At 39.8% G+C, this 16,641-nt stretch overlaps 1 protein-coding gene across 3 annotated transcripts in view; it reads right to left on the bottom strand.

Moving 5' to 3' along the window:
- Positions 1-2,100: 2,100 nt before the first annotated feature.
- Positions 2,101-16,641, bottom strand: part of acsbg2 (acyl-CoA synthetase bubblegum family member 2) — a 27,934-nt gene continuing 13,393 nt past the window's right edge. For all 3 annotated transcript variants that reach the window (XM_044362367.1, XM_044362369.1, XM_044362368.1), the window contains exons 3-15: positions 16,074-16,195; positions 13,536-13,810; positions 11,653-11,741; positions 10,310-10,430; positions 9,863-9,943; positions 9,616-9,765; positions 9,007-9,183; positions 7,421-7,602; positions 6,967-7,209; positions 6,633-6,850; positions 6,330-6,469; positions 5,544-5,790; positions 2,101-3,713 (exon numbers count right to left, since the gene is read on the bottom strand). In XM_044362367.1, coding sequence (XP_044218302.1) covers positions 3,595-3,713; positions 5,544-5,790; positions 6,330-6,469; positions 6,633-6,850; positions 6,967-7,209; positions 7,421-7,602; positions 9,007-9,183; positions 9,616-9,765; positions 9,863-9,943; positions 10,310-10,430; positions 11,653-11,741; positions 13,536-13,810; positions 16,074-16,195 — 2,164 coding nt within the window. In that variant the 3' untranslated portion in view covers positions 2,101-3,594. The remainder of the gene's footprint in view (positions 3,714-5,543; positions 5,791-6,329; positions 6,470-6,632; positions 6,851-6,966; positions 7,210-7,420; positions 7,603-9,006; positions 9,184-9,615; positions 9,766-9,862; positions 9,944-10,309; positions 10,431-11,652; positions 11,742-13,535; positions 13,811-16,073; positions 16,196-16,641) is intronic.

Genomic DNA, 16,641 nt, shown 5'->3' with positions numbered 1-16,641 from the left:
TTTCCTGTGTCAGTGGTCGTCATAATGTGTCTGTGACAAGGGGACAGGGTTGCCTGTATTTATAAAGGTTTGTTTTCTACTGGGGATGAAGGGTGGGAGGGGGCGGGGGGGGGGGGGGGGGGGGGGGGGGGGGGGGTTGGGAGGAGGGGGTGTGTGGAAATGTGTCCCATATACAGTATGTGGTCAATGCTACAAACGACGGGCAGAACAAATGAACTGGATGGCAGAAGAACAACATGATTTGGTATTTTTAAAAATAAAAACTTGGCATTGCAATGCCACCATGTGGCCATATGATGCAAGTTGTTAACAAGGACAAAACATGTTATTTTAATGTTATTTTTTATTTGGAAATCATATTATTAATAAAGTCATTAAGTACTGTTTTCCTGGTGTCTGATCATTGACCGCTGGCTGACCCGGTCATGGCTGTGTGAGTGTGGAGGGTTCATGTAAAGTTCATGTGAGGGTCAATGCAGTCTGTGGGGTTAAAAGGACAAGCAGTGGGCCGAGCAATAACGCTCATGATGCATTGACCATCTATCGAGGAAATGTCACTATAGGGAGGGACGTTTATTGGCAAAGGCTGATCAATAAATTGTGTTCTGTGACTCGACTCTGCATTGAGAAAACGTATCCGTGAGGCCTCTGCTGCCATGAAACCTCCATCATTGATATACAAATCAGATATTTGACACAACAGATTTTACAACATATTTTTGATAATTTAAGGACATGAATCTGTCTCTGAATGTAGAAGATCATTGTAGGCAATGTTACAAATTAATCATCAAGACTGCTGTATTGGATGTAGAGCTGCAACAATTAGTTGATCAGTCCAGCGGTTCTCAAACTGGAGTCCAGGAGGAATAATTTATTTTACTATAATTTCATCCATAAGTAACATAATGAGAGAATGTTTGACTTGTTGTTGGTCTTGGGCTTCATACACTTTCTGTTATAAAACATCTAAAAGCAAAAATCTTATCAGATGGGGCTCTGTGGTCTAATTTGTGTCAGTTTAGGGTCCTTAACATGACAAAGTTTGAGAACCACTGGATTAGTCTATTGGGAAAAAAATTATCACCAACTATTCTCATAACTGAATAATCGTTATAGTTGTTTTTAGGCAGAAATGCATCACGTTTGCTGGTTCCAACTTGTCGTATGTCAATATTTTACACTTTTCCTTGTCATACATGATGGTGAACTTGATATTTTTGGGTTTTGGACTAATGGTCCGACTAAACAAGATAATTGAATATGTCACATCGGACTTTATTTTCTTGCATTTCACAGACAAAATGATTAATCGATAATGAAAATAATCTTTAGTTGCATCCCTAATTGGATGTTTGTGTGATAATGATCTTTATGTTGTGACAAAGGTCCACCATTTGTTACTGTTTTATATATAAACTGTTTCTCGGCTGATTTTACACAAAATTTACTATTTAGTGAAAGATACTGTACATCAGTGTTAAAGCTTAGAGATTAGTCAATTAACTAATTAGTGGACTGACAGAAGATTGATTGGTTGGTTGATAATTGGTTATAATTCACAAGACAAAAACTGTATTACATAATCAGCATTATGTATGTATGTTAATATTTGACCTCGACTTTACTCACGCTACAGATAAGATTCATACACTGTATATCATACAATTCAAAGAACGACAGAGGAAAAGTGGCGCTCCACACATTTGCATATTCAACTTTTATTCCATAACTGATCAAACACACAAACATTCACATTTCTGTTGATAGAAACAGGCCCGCTTAACTTTCCTCCAGCAGCATCATGCATATTTCCATCTTACCATCCTGATGTCGCTAAAAACAACAGTAACAGCTCGTTAAGGTCAGGTGAATCCAGTTTTCTGTCTGAGTCAGGTGAACTCTCGCTGTTTGAAGCCTGGCTTTTTGCCGAATAACGTTTTAACAGCATCGTTCTTAATAATTAGAAAGTGCTGTGATCGAAATAATTGAATAACGTTGATGGAAGTGTTTTAAACCTCAAATAAAAAAATGTGTTTCACGTCGCATGACTGGCCATTTGTGGCTTTACAGCGGTAAAAACTCACCCTGACAGTGAGGCCCTGAATCACCTTCATTTCCTTTATTTAAAATTACAATACATACAATATTACAGCAGATACAAATCACACACTTTGCTCCGTTTTGTTTACCCTGAACGTCAGTTAAGTTTGAGCGAGCTGTAACCGCCAAACCTAAACCTTTCACTTTTAAACTATCAGAATGCTACAAATACCTCTAATATTCTTATATACAATTACTTCATATACAGATACAAGATCAGCTCTTTGGATTCCAACAGCCTCTTTCAGTATTTTACTTCCTTTAAAATCTCTGAAGAATGATGAAATGTCTTCAAGGAAACCTCGAGCATTTAAACATTTGATATATGTTGCATAAAAGTGTGGCAACAGACCTATAAGGATAACTATAACGAAGCTGATATATTTGCTGTAAACCTACAATCTAACTTTTTCATTCCAGTTACTTTTGTTTATGTGCCAGTGCAAAAAAAAACAAACAAACAAAAAAAAAAAGGCATGAGGCATTGGATGTCTGGGCTGTTCAATAAATGGCTAAAAAATAAACTAAAATAAATAAAAGACGAGTGCGAAGGTGATGATGATGATGTAGGCAAAAAAAACATATTTACAATATTCAACAGTATCACAGCGAGTCTACACACAGGAAGGGCTGTTAGAAAACGTTTCCACACAGCCAGGCAGGTGTGTAGGCTGTCATGAGTCGTCAGCGTACAGAGTCTGAATTTACATTTACAAAAAAAAAAAAAAAAAGCAAAATATATATGGCTTGGATGACATGTTTTTTTTTTACAACACAAAAGAACAAAAAATTTTGGATGCTCAGCTGTGAGTGTTTCAACTAAATCTCTACACCTGTAGCTACATTTGTAGAAAACCTTTTTTTTGTTTTGTTTGGACTGATGTACAAAATAAACTATCAATTATTTTCTTTAAATCCAGGCTGACAAAGACAAGAGAAAACCACCAAATACCAGTAAAGGCGAGTAAACATCGGATGTGATTTCTGAATTTCATATGAAGTTTTACTAGAAATTTCATCTGAAGCTCATTTGGCCCAAGTAAACGTTGACTTTGGCAAACTGAAAATAAATAAATAAACAAACATGTTCAAACACACAGATTACTCCTTTTTTTTTTAAAAACATCCTATAAACTTGTTTTTTTTTGGATTCTCTTTCTTTATCTCAAGTATTACAGTACAATAAACAACCTTTTTCTTACATACAGCTGCTGCTACTTCATCTATCGGATATTACTGTTCAATCCCAGTAACACAAATAAATAGTTGAGCTTATTGAGAACATCTTCAAAATCATAAAGCTAATTTACAATGGCTTCTTCTCTTTGCTTTCCTTTTGTACAACACCCACAAATGTAAACCAAGACCGAACAACCAAAAAAACAAACAAAAACAAAAAAAACATAGTAAGGCATTCAAAACATTTATACAAGAGAAACATGGCGACAGGGAGAAGTTGGATGAATGAGGTGGAGTGTGTCTGCAGCAGCTCTATTTGGGAGGCAGCGGGTTGTCGGGGGTCGTTGGAGTTGCCAGTTCTTTGTAAAAGTTGTCAATCTGCTCCTTGTACATCTTCGCCACCACCGGCCGCTTCAGCTTCATGGTTGGACCTGCAGATAAAATATAATACAAACTGTTAAACACTTTTTTTTTTGTTTGTTTAAATTAAACTTTGTTTCCCTTTTCAGCTGCAGTGGAATTATAGTAATAAAAAGCAGGAAATTGGCACTAAAAGTCAGTAGTTTTGAAAGATATTGACTTGATTTGACTGATTTTCGATGGCTATTAACGTCTAAAAAACTTTTAAATACATTTTTGGAGGACTGTGGATTTTCTGCCCCATCATTATGAAAGTGCATTAAGGAGGGATCTCTTAATGGCCTGCATGAACATCCTGAAAAATTGTGAACCTGTCCTTTAATGTTTAAATTACATGGTCTTTTATACACATCTGCTGTGTCCTAAGAGGCTGCAGTTTTGCTGCATTGTGTATAAAATCACCTAAATACCACTAGAGGTCACTAGAGGTCACTGTTTCCAAGGTTAAACCTAAAGCTGCTCCAGACTTGGAGCCTATGTTTATCAAAACAGCTAAAAGTAAAATTTAGCAAGTAAGTGACAGATAAAAGTAAAAACACACCAAAAAAGGCACATTTTCAAAATCTCAATTTTCTTAGCTTATTAGTTAGTTAGTTTCAAAGAATACAGCTCCTGGTTACATTAACTATAGTTATCATGATTATGCAACAAGAGGTACTTTAACAAGTTATTCCTGTTGGATTCAAGAGTTTTACAGGCAAAATTACTATTTTATACACTGCTGCAGTTTTCTGGAACAGTTCTCCAGACTGAGAGGAGCTTTAAACTTTCAGTAAAGAAATGGTTGATGAATAGTCAGTGATGTGTTTGTTTTGTCTGTTGTCTTGTCTGTTTGTTTTGTTATTGTTTGTGTTTTAACCTGTCTTGTCTGACTTGAAGATCAGGCATCTTCCCCCTTTTTCCCCTTGAGAGGACCTTCTTAATTGTGATTTTATCATTGACAATGTAATTGTATGTAAAGGTGACTACAGTCTCATATTTGCCTTGTTGTCAAATAAACTCTATCTACTCAAAAACTTAAGATATTTGATGATTAACTTTCATTCTTATGACTTAAAAATGCTCTTAAATGTCAGAGTGGATTTTAGTAGATGACTGTAGTACAGACTGTAGCAGTGAGGACACACCTTCTGGTTTGGTCATGAATAGTAAGTTTTTTCTTCTTATTTTGGATTCATCAGTGGTGCAAACATCTGGAGTACAGCTGGCATTGATGTTGTTTGCAGTGACCTTCCATCCATCTTCACTGTTAATGTGATTAATTTCTCTTATTATCTGTTTTATCTGATGAACCCCGTCTACCAGCAGCTCCAGTTTGGTTTTCTTTTATTTTCATTTCATCCAAGTTCCTTCATCTGTATTTGTATATTTTTATATTATAAATATATTAGATTGTTGTTATCGATTATTTTGACATATCAATTGCTGCCAGAGATATTATGGATTCCACATAAATAATATCAACCCTTTAAACGTTTTTATTTGCATGTTTTTACAGAATGACGTCTCACTGAGTAAAATGTAAAGACTTTTTAAAAGAATGAACTACATTATGTGTCTTATTGGCTCCTCCTGCTCTTAGAATACATGTGATGAATCATGTGATGTGTGAGTTGCTCCTACACTTCACTTGTGTGTCTTCTTCCTCACAGTCAGTAAAGAACTTTTTTACTCTTAAGTTGTCATTTTAAAGGATTCTTCAGTGTCATTTTTTTCTGATAATTGTGGGTCCTGGTCTAACAGAGGTTCAAGCTCATAGAGTCCAGGATAAAAGCAGATTTCTACAGCTCAAATAATCAAATAATCTTTAAATAGTTCAAATCTTCAAAGTTCCTGCTCACCAAGCTCTCCTCCAGGGATTGAGAAGTCCCGATCCAGAATAACCCACTTCTGGATGCGCTGGGCGTTGGAGGTGGCCTTCTCATTGACTCTGTTGATTCCCTCCTGGACAGCAGCCTGGATCTCTCGATCTTGGCCGCCTGCGATCTCAGAGGCGCGTGTGGCATTGCTGCCCAGCTTCTTGCAGATCTCAACAGCTTCTGGCGTCAGCTCGTCCTCCGGACCGCCTGTTTCAGCGTTCACCTGGCACTACAGACAAAAAAACCCAAAAAACATTAGAAAAAGATACAAAGATTGAAATGTTTCATTTTTATTTATGTAATATTACCAAATCACAACTAAAAATAACAAATAATTAAAAGTTATTACATATTTTTTAATTGCTTGTCCATGCAGCTTTGGTCTATATATGTGGTCTTGCAGTTTTGCTAATCAGCCACCAGATGGCAGTGTATGAAATCAAATGTTTTACAGCCAGTGTTCAGCTTTTTATCGTCAATCTCCCTTTGCAACAGTATCAGCCAAGATATATAAACTCTAAGATTAGATAAAAAGGAATAAAGATAGGATGTTGACTAAGCAAACAGCTGGTCATGTTTTGAAATGCACGTCTCAGATACAGTTACATCTTCATCTGATACTCTTCATTCTGTTAAACAGCCTGTAACACACTCCTTTTCTTAACAGTCTTATCTACAAGAGCCTCCACTTAAACTATGAATAAAGTTGACAAACTGAGCCGTGCTTGCTGTGAAGGTTACACCAGGTCCAGGTCTCTAAGCCTTTACCTTAATGGTGAGCAGCATAGACAGGAACTTCCTCTTGTCTCCGATCAGCATGGCGTTGCTAATCAGCGGCACGGCCTCCTTAACCGCATCCTCGATAGGGACAGGAGGGATGTTCTCTCCTCCTGCTGTGATGATTAGCTCTAAAAATCAAACGAGGACACAGGTTCAAGTAAGAGACAGGTTTAATTGATCAGGGTCTGATATAGAGCTGCTTTTTCCTGAGGCTTATAGGGATTAAATGTCAGTTACAGTGTTATCTAGCTCTGTAGGGGATGCGGGGTCAGAATGTTTTTTGCAGCTTACCTTTAATTCGTCCTGTGATAAAGAGGAATCCGTTCTTGTCGTGTTTGCCGAGGTCACCAGAGTGCAGCCAGCCGTCTGCGTCCAAAGCTTCCTCCGTCTTGTCGGGCATGTTGAGGTAGCCCATGAAGACGTGGCGACCCCAGAAGCAGATCTCACCGTTTCCCTCCTTGTCGGGGTTGTGCAGCTTTGTCTTGCATCCTGGGAGCTCCTTACCACAGCTGCAGGACAAAACATTTCTTTAACTCACCACTTTAAAGCATGTTTTTTTTAAAAAAAATTATTCCTTATTTCTAAACGGAACGAAAAGTAGTGCCAAATCAGGCAAAGCAAATACCTGGTGAGCTTAAAGGCATCCGAGCGTGAGATGGTGTGAGGTCCGGTGCTCTCACTCATGCCGTACAGCTCGTACAGAGGAATGTCCAGGCTGAGGAAGAACTCCAGGGTGTCTTTGGTGATGGGTGCGGCGCCAGTGTAGCACTTAGTGCAGCGGTCCAGGCCCAGAGCCTTACGCACCTTTTTGAACACAAGCTTCTTGGCTATGTGATAGCTGAATGGTGTGCGCCCGACTGCTCCGCTTCTTTAAAGGGGTGACAAAAAACAGCCAGTGTGAATGTTTGACTTAAGGCAATTCACAAATATCAGGTGTCCAGCAGGTGTTAAATGTGATGCACAAACTACTAACAGAAAAAAATATTTCAGTGAAAAGTCAAAACAAAAGCTTGAAACCAACCCTGAAGGAAAAGACTGAACCCTCTACATAAAGCTGTAATCACAAAATTAGTACATACGGATTCATCTTGACCAGATTTGCCTGCAGACCCACATCTTTGGCCCAGGCAGCCACCTTCCTGCGCACAGTCGAAGACTTGGATCCGACGGACTTCAACTTCTCCTGCATCTTCTCCCAGACACGTGGGACACCCATGAAGGCTGTGGGACGCACATCCTTCAAGGTGTGGACCAGAGAGCCCTGATAAAAAAAGAAGGCAGAGAGCTTTAACCACCAGCAGCCATATTGTAAACACAAATATGGAAATCTGCTACCACAACGTGACACAAAGAAAAACTGTTTCCAAACAAACAAAGACGCCTTTTTATGTGTGTGTGTGTGTGTGTAACATGCTAATATGTTCCCCCCTCAGGATAGCCCTTAATTAATCTACTTCTCTTAACTACATTACACACTTAACTTGGAGTTAATGCACCGTTAGGGGGGGATGATGATGATGAAATGAAAGAGGCCCTGACAAAGAAATTACCCTTGAGAGGTTTTCAGCACGTGTTTTACACTGCAGATAAAATCTTGCAGCGCTCACGAAAAGCTGGCGAGAGTTCATGGATCAAAGATAAGTTTTTGATGATTCATTTCAAATGACTAAACCTGTTTTTGTATCCAGGGTTTCTGAAGCGTTCACCACATTAAATTCAAGATGTTTTTAATTTCACATAGAATGCAGTTTAATACCTGTTTCATTGTCATACTGGTAAAAGAATGATGGAAAAACAGTTGGGACAAAAAGGTCCACAACTATTTATTTAGTACATTAATTTACTGACATTTGTATTACAGTTTTGTCAGCACTTCCCCTCTGATTACAGGAGTTCTTTGTAATATAATTCATCAAATAACATCATGTTGATCCAGATGAGCAGAAGATTGATGGATAGATTAACCAATTACAAAATAATTACGTTTATTTAATTTAATTTTTTTGAGTCCATCAGCTTCAGAGCTACTTTGGCAAACAGTAGTGATTAGTGTGCTACAGGTCTTATGGTGCGGACTTAAACTCCACAAAGAAGTATAAAGCGACTTCCTGCACTACAATCCACTGTCGTACCCGTCTCACTTGAAGTTTATAGATGTAAAACGTTTTCTGACTACGGAGCCCGAGAGGCGTCATTGAGGGAAAAAAAAAAAAATTGTTGTCTCAGTTTAATAATTCATGGCTTTCTTGGGTGGCAAGAGAGCGAGACACAGACACTAAAAGCGGCTGTCTCACACCAAAAACAATATTAAATTTAGAGCACGAATTATAGTTATCTGTTTGTATAAATTATTAAATCGAGAGCGCAAATGGTTTTTTCTCCCCAGGCTCAATACCTGAACCGCTGCAACTGCATACAAAAAAAAAGTTAGAACTAATTTTACCATATATATCAGCCAAGAAAAAATATTTTGTACCTTTAAGGCCTTTTTTGCGGAAACTGAATTCAATACTTTTAAAGACTTTTCAAGACCTGCAGATTCCACCAGCGCTGCTGAGGAAAACATAAAATATATACCTCTGCAGTAAATACTGGAGCCTATGTTTTGGGTGTCCACGTGTTTGTGTTCTGTTCATTACATATAAACACAACCTCTGTGCCTCACCTTGAGGGCGTCTGGCTGAGCGAAGTAGGTAGCCCCTCCGACCCTCATAGTGACCCAGATGTCGACCATCTGAGCTGCGATGTGGCTGAGAGGCAGGTAGCTGACCACCGACTCCTGAGCCTGAGTGGCGTCTGTCAGACGCACGTGATGGCTGGTGGAGAGCGCTGTCCATGTCAGCTGAGAGGGAAGGAGAGAGGAGCGCAGTTAATATGATGCATTTGAATTGTTTTATGAAAAGGAGGTCACTTATACTGTAAACATGTTTATGAAGAGCAGAGCACTCAAACAAAATGGTTTTACACCTTTATAAGTGAACTTTGACATGGATAAAATGTGTTTTAATTGGTTCACTCAGACAGTTTGGTGTCAGGTTAACGAGACTACGGTCTAACAGGATTTAACAGTCCATGTATGTTGTTTAGAAAAAGGACTTTAGCCACAGACACAGTGCTAAAAGTGGAGTCATTTTAATTCCCTGAGGGTTTTTTGCTGCATCGTGAGTGTAACAAGTTGATCTGTGCCTCATTTGTCAGCTGCACCTGCACCTTTCTCCCGTCACAAACTGTCAGCTCCAGACACCAAACATGTGACGCCGCGTGTGAAACTTACATTGTCATGGCTGAGCATGACTCCTTTGGGCTGGCCTGTAGTTCCTGAGGTGTAGATGAGCGTGCAGCATTGGTTGGGCTTCTGACTGGAGATTATCTCATCAAGAGGAGCATCTGGCTCATCACGTCCGAGCTCCATAAACTCCGCCCACTGCAGTATACAAAGAAAGAAAGAAAAAAATGCTGAACTGATGTTTATTTGAACTGAATAAACCTTTTTTTGTGTGTGTTTTTGAGTTTTTACTTACAGAATACAGATTTGGTCTCTTCTCTTTTAGTGCATCTTTGTACTGGACGATGGCTTTCAAGTGTGGCAGCTTGTCTTCAACCTGAGAGCAAACAGAATACAATCTTAGTACAAACTGTAAAAATCTGAGAAAAGTCAACATCACTTCTATTTTAAAATGTACAAATACTGATAATTATTGCAAGATTAATACTATATTGATCAAAGCCATGCTACAACATCAAAAATTGCTCTGATTATCCACAAGAGACATTTCCTACATGAAATGTGGTATTATAGCTACCAGTAACTTCTCTTTTGTCAGTGTTTTAGCAAAATCACTGAATCTCTATTAATCTCCAAACGATGTAGCCCTTAATCATAGTTAAAACTGACACTAATTGGCATGTGCTGTATATCAAATAGTTGTGCGCGGCATTTAAATGTAGCGTATAACTCTTGAACTCACCTGCAGGATCTTCTGCAGCTGCTTGTGGTTCTCCACCACGATGATATTGGCCTTGCTGTTGTCTGCTACGTACTGGCACGCCTCTGGAGAATTGGTGGTGTAGATGCCCACAGCAAACCCGCTGCAACAGACGAGGGAGAGTCACGTTTACAAGTTTGCAAAACTGGATGAAACTATTCCTTTGTGCTATTCTGAGCAGGCTCTTATGTAGAAATCTGGCTTATGTGTTAGAGGGAAACATTTGAGTGACAGCAGGTATGTTACTAAGACTCAAAAGTGGATTCCTTCCGTCAGAGACGTTTTAATCCACAGAACAGTGAAACCTGATGTGCCACAACCATCGTACGTGCTCTTAACACTGATCAGATTTGTTCTCATCTCTACTGGTTTTGAGCTAAACTCATTTACTGGTTTGTTTACAATGGTGAGTATGTTTATTCTCACAGGATCTTGAGGAGAGTAACCTGCAGTATATTGTTTTCCTGGGTAACCATGAGACAAATTATGTTGAAATAGCTGAAGTATCTCAACCAACATCCTGTTTTTCTTGCTTGTTTTCTGTTTTTGACTGCCCCAATCCTAAAGAGGATGGGAAAATACAAACTACTTGACTTGGCAGTATCATTGCATTGGAGGAACCGACACCCACATCCGATGGGAAGTGAGACAAGCAAGACTTGACCCAAGTTTCAACGTGATGTACTGCAAACCTGAGTTGATTAAAGAGGATCTGTACTTTGCCTCCTCAAGACTGGTTTGACAAGATGGCAATAGTTTCAGCATGATGATGTGTAACCAAACTCCAATCGGTAAAAGCTTTTTTAAGAATTACAGAAAACGTCAGCATCACCACAGCTCAAACTGGACCGACAGCGGGAAAAACCCAACCTAACGGAACAGATGTTTGGTGATGTAACCAGCTCAGCCGGGGCAAAGCCGACATTGACCAATCAATACTCATGTTCTTAATTTGCTGCAGGGTTTCGGTTTCTCCATGATGGAGTCAATGTATTTGTGTCTCACAGCTCACTGTACGAGGCACGCCTAAAGGTTTCTGAAGCCCTTCACGCTGATTATTTATGCAATCATGAAAGCTGAGAGGTTTGTGTTACTGTTATTTGATCACCTCGCAGTTCATCAGCTTCATGTTTAAGCAAAGTCTGAGGCACGTCCTTAAATAAAGAGGCTACGTGCGGGGCTGGGTGATACCCGAGGTTATGTTCTGGCTTAGACATATTTCAGGTCTTGGATTGCATCACTCAGGTATGAAGACATGCAAACAATGACACCCTTTGTGAGAAAAACTCCTCACTGACACCTTCAGAGATGAAGATAAAACTCACCCCGCCAAAATGGCTCCGATATCAGAGATGAACCACTCAGCGGAGTTGAAGCCCAGGATCCCGACACCATGGTAACGCTGCAAACCGAGCTGCAGAAAGACAAACATACTTTCCTTGAGTATATATAAACATTTCCATTTCCTGTTTTTAACTCAGCCAGGTACTCATTATCCACTAGAGTCCCCCTTCCGCTCAAAAATGTGATTTACTTCTTGTTACTTCACTCGGATGTTTGAGCTTCACTGTGCAGATGATGTGTGTACAGAGTTTGACACAAGAAGGCTGTTTTCACAATCATCTGCTGAGGAAGGAAAGTTTCTCTGTCCTCACCTTTAAATCTGAGTTTAGGGTGTGACATCACAACTAGTTTGGAGCCAATCACGGTCCAATATTCAACTTATACAAGTGTGATTTGGAAACTTGAAGCCTCCAGTGCACAAACACTGAGAGTGAAGCGGAAGACATCTTACATCCAGCAGTTAAACTTTTGAAATGGAAATTATTTGCATGTTCATAGAGTCTTGAATTTTTAATGAGGGAGCAGCTTTAGATGTAATTTTAAGGATTTGAGCGAGGGAATTGAACTTTTTTTTATAGAAAAACCACATCAGACACAAATTATAACTCGAAGCAGAGTATTTCTATACAGTATACTTCTTAAAACATGTCTGGAAGGCATCTTTAAATATCACTGTTGTCATCTTGATGATCTTCTAAGTCTCAAATTTAGTTATTTTCATGTATTAAGATGAAACTTGAAGCTTTCCTCTGTGTTTTGCTCATGAAGTGTCCTGTATGCACTTACAGTAATTGTAAAAACAAAGTTTGTCTTTCTTCCTGAAACAATAGGAAGCAGGTTTTGACCTGCCAGCAGCAGATCTGCTGATCTACACAGTGATCAGACCCAAGGACAGCTTGAAGCTCGTTGCCACAACGGCAGTTACTATGGAGCAAATATACAGCCAAATGTACACAGGGCCGTCATAATGAAGCCAAGTTGAAAAACAGAGAGCTTTTTAAATAACTCATGATGTCTTTTGTAACAGCAGTTGGATTCTAATATGAGTCTTGACATGTGATTCTCAGCTCCTGTAGATGGAAACATAAAACCTTCGCAGACCCGACTGTGTTTTGTTAATATCTGAGAGCGTTAAAGCTCAACGAGAGACACACTGCCATGACTGTTAAGACTGTTAAGATCTTTGCATCACGTGACCTAAAACAAGCAATAAGTTCATGTTGCATATACAAGAGTGTGTGTTCGGAGGGCGCCGGGTTCAGGATGGTTTGAGTGTTTACATACAGAGACACACGTGTAAGTATGTCTGTGTAGATGTGTGTGTGTGTGTGTGTGTGTGTACATGACCCCGGCTGAGTCTCCATGCTGACAAACTTCACAATAAACAATAGCGTGCTCTGTCCTGTATGAACAGCTGAGGACTGTACTGGCTGACATTTCAGCCTGACTCCTTTGTGCTGCGTCGTGTGTCGTCTAGACTGACTTGGCATAAATTCCAATGCACAGACACAAGATTTTAAACATGACGACAGTCAGAAAGACGAGGGGGATTGTTTAAAACAAAACTGAAATGTTAGACCTTTTGAGACTGAAAAACTAAAGGTGGGCGGTAACATTTACAGGTACTTCACTGTTCTCTTATGAGGTGTTCTGTAATAGAGAAATTTTTGAAATTAGCCTACCGTGAGTAATTTCCCTGATTGAGCAACATCCTGTGCCAGATTTTTGCAACCTTGTCCTGGCAAGTGTTGAAATGTTCAGGATTTTATTTAATGCTCTTAATGCGGGCAAAAAACTGACAGCTGTTTGTCAAAAACCCTAAACAACCTTTGTCAGCATTTTTCTCTTCCTGGCTGTCCGTTACCTTCAGGAAGCTCTTGGCTGCTGTACGGCAGGCCTGGTAGTATTCTTTGTAGTTCAGGCTCTTCTGCTGCTCGCCCTCCTTCCAGCTCAAAGCCGTATATTCGCCAAAACGCTCCACGGCTGAGGTGAACATCTGGTTGACTGTCAAAGGGGTTTCGGCAGCCAGGCCAGATTCCCCCATTCTTAGTTTCACCTCTGCATCATACTGAGACGTCCACATGTTGCGCTCTGCTGCCGCCGCTGGCAATGACAGAGAGTCTGGGCGCTGGGCATTCACTGGAAGAGGAGGCGTGAAGAAAGAGGGCGGTCAGAAAAATGAGCAAAGGCATGTTAAGAGAATTCAGTGACAGATCCCCTTCAAGACGTTTCCAAGAAAACATGCAGAACTAAACTTTCTGCCAGCATCTCCTTGTTCCTCTAATCTCCACGTGAGTTGCAACAGAAACCCTGTATTTGTCGTATTAGAAGGGAAACCATTCACTCTCTGATACTATATTAAGAGCTGCAAACAAGCATGGCCCAATGAGCAAATGAGCGAGCCTAATCTAAGCCCTCAGCAACAGCTCAGTCACACAGGATGCACAGCGTTGTCCAGATGAACAACGGTAAGATATTACTTCTGGTTGGCTGGATGAAGATTTCTTTAAACCAAACAAATCCGTTCATTGTTACCTTCTTACAGTATTTAAAATTGTTAAATGGAAAAAAATGATTTATTACAACTTATTACACCAAATTAACTGCTGAGATCTCAGAAAAGCAGATGATCATACAATCAACATACTTTTTTACCCAAACCGTCTGTCGTAAACATCCATCACAATTTACGGGCCGACTTCTTGAATCAACGTTGAACTAGTGTACTAGTCGTATCTGTGTGAGCGCACATACGGTAGTTTCCAGTGCAGTGAGGGATTACCAACATTACAGGTGAACTCCCTTTCAGTTTTACCTAAAAAAGAAAATGGTTAACATCATCTGACTAATCTGAGATTTCAGCATTTACTTTGGTGAGAGCAATGTTATCATTACTGATATAAGCGAAGACCTGAGCAACGAAAATAAAATCCAAATCGTGAACTAGAAGAGTGCAGATCTCCACCAGGTGTGTCTGGGGGCCATCTATAGTCTCCTTATACCTCCCTCTCCCCTCCCAAACAAAGAAGAGTTGAATAAACTCAATTGTCCCTCCTGGCTCCCTTAGAATCAAGATGGCAGCGAAGCTAACAAAAACTGGGATTTATTCATCTCGTATCGTGCTTAACTTAAGTGGATCATAACATATTGGATATGGAATTAATCTGCAGTTCAAGATAGCCAAAACTTCTCTATAGATGTCAGTTTTTGAGCCACGACAAAGGCCGAAACGTGGCCTGCAACAGACTTGTTTTTAGCTTAGCCGGAAATGCCTTTTGCTGCAGTTGTTGATCACTTGCGGCAGGTTAAGAGGAGTCAATGAGGGTATAAAACGTGTTATAAAATAGGTTTTTCAACAATTGTGAATCACTGCAACCACGAGAGGTCCTGGAGCATACAGTCATAAATATGCACAAAAGATATTAGGCTGATGGGTCCAGTAGTATGTGAGATAACACACACAGGGACACATACACCTGGTGGAGGTAATGAACCTAAATATTTCTTTAAAATGTTAAATTAGCATTAGGAAAAGTTACAATTCCACTTTGTGTGTTTTACAATCACAAACAAAAGGTGTGTCTTGACCAAACAGCCAGCAGGATGTTTTGGAGGGGTATTGTCTATGTACAGAGGATTTATGACCAAACTCAAACAGCTGCTTATCAGTAGATGGAGCAGCTGGGAGGGCAGGATGGTGAATGTTTTATCATGGAAAACTCTACAACCATTATATTTCACCTGGTGAGTGACTGATGAATGACCTCAGTGTATATTAGTATAATAATCATTTTGTTATTTTAGTACACAAACGGCATATATCACATGTTTGTCCATCATGAAAGAGAGATCCATCCTCTGTTGCTCTTCCTGAATTTTCTTCCATTTTTTTTCCACTTAAAGGGTTTTTTGGGTGACTTTTCCTCAACATTTTAAAGCCTCTTAGCCTCTTTACTTGAAGATTACCTAAAATAATGACAGCGTTTTATTCCACTGACCTTATTTTTCATCATAATTAAGAAGCACTCCTTCCCTGACAAATATCCTGGAATAAGTAGGACATGTACCCGGATTTTCCACGTCAGTGAGCGAGACAGGAAGGAATGTCAAAATTGAGACTGAAGGCAGGAAAAGGAAAGTCATGTTGTGCTGCCAAAGAATGTGGAGTTCACACACTCACTTCTGTATTGTTCACTTCCTCAGCAAAAAAAAAGGACAAAACCATACTGCTGATTTCAGCAAATAGAGCCAACACAATAACTATATCCAATCCATCCATATAAAGATATAAAACCAAGCTTATCATAAGTTTAAGGTGGGACAAAGAGAGTGTAAAAAAAGCATTCAACCTTTTGGCTTTCCTTTGTTAAATTTCAACAGGCGTGTGTGTTAAATCTCTCACCTGTTTGTGTGTTTAAGGTCTGTTCAGCAGGGACCTCTGTAGTCTTGGTGCTGCTGGTGACTTCATCACGGGCACAAATCTCCTCTTCTCTCTCCCCTGTGGACTCTTCCTCTGAGGACTCGCTGAGCAAACAAATAGGGAAAAAAATACGTCAACAAACACACAGATGAGTGGATTCCCAGGATGACTGCACCCTGCGACGTCCGAGGGGATAACCCGAGGCAGAAAACTGACCCTGCCCTGAGTCATATGGGAAAAACCGGGGCTCTCGACACGCTGTTGAGTTCATCATCATCTTGATTCTGCCCTAAATCTCACGGCTCTTAACATACTGTTTATCTACAATCATATCAATCATAAGTCATTTTTATATTATTATAAAGCTTCCATTAAAGTGATAAAAACACTATTTGTACACTGACAGGAACGTAATCCTCTACAAGAAGAGACTGCGCAATTACTGTGAACTACCACTGAGCGCTGGAGCTGTAACCTGGGTGGTATACTTGGCTCACATCAGTATCCTGTAATTTCCCTACCCGTAAACCGACATTCAAATCTTCCCACA

The sequence above is a fragment of the Thunnus albacares genome, chromosome 9, assembly GCF_914725855.1.
Source record: "Thunnus albacares chromosome 9, fThuAlb1.1, whole genome shotgun sequence".
NCBI lineage: Eukaryota > Metazoa > Chordata > Actinopteri > Scombriformes > Scombridae > Thunnus > Thunnus albacares.
This window is presented reverse-complemented; position numbering and strand designations above follow the sequence as displayed.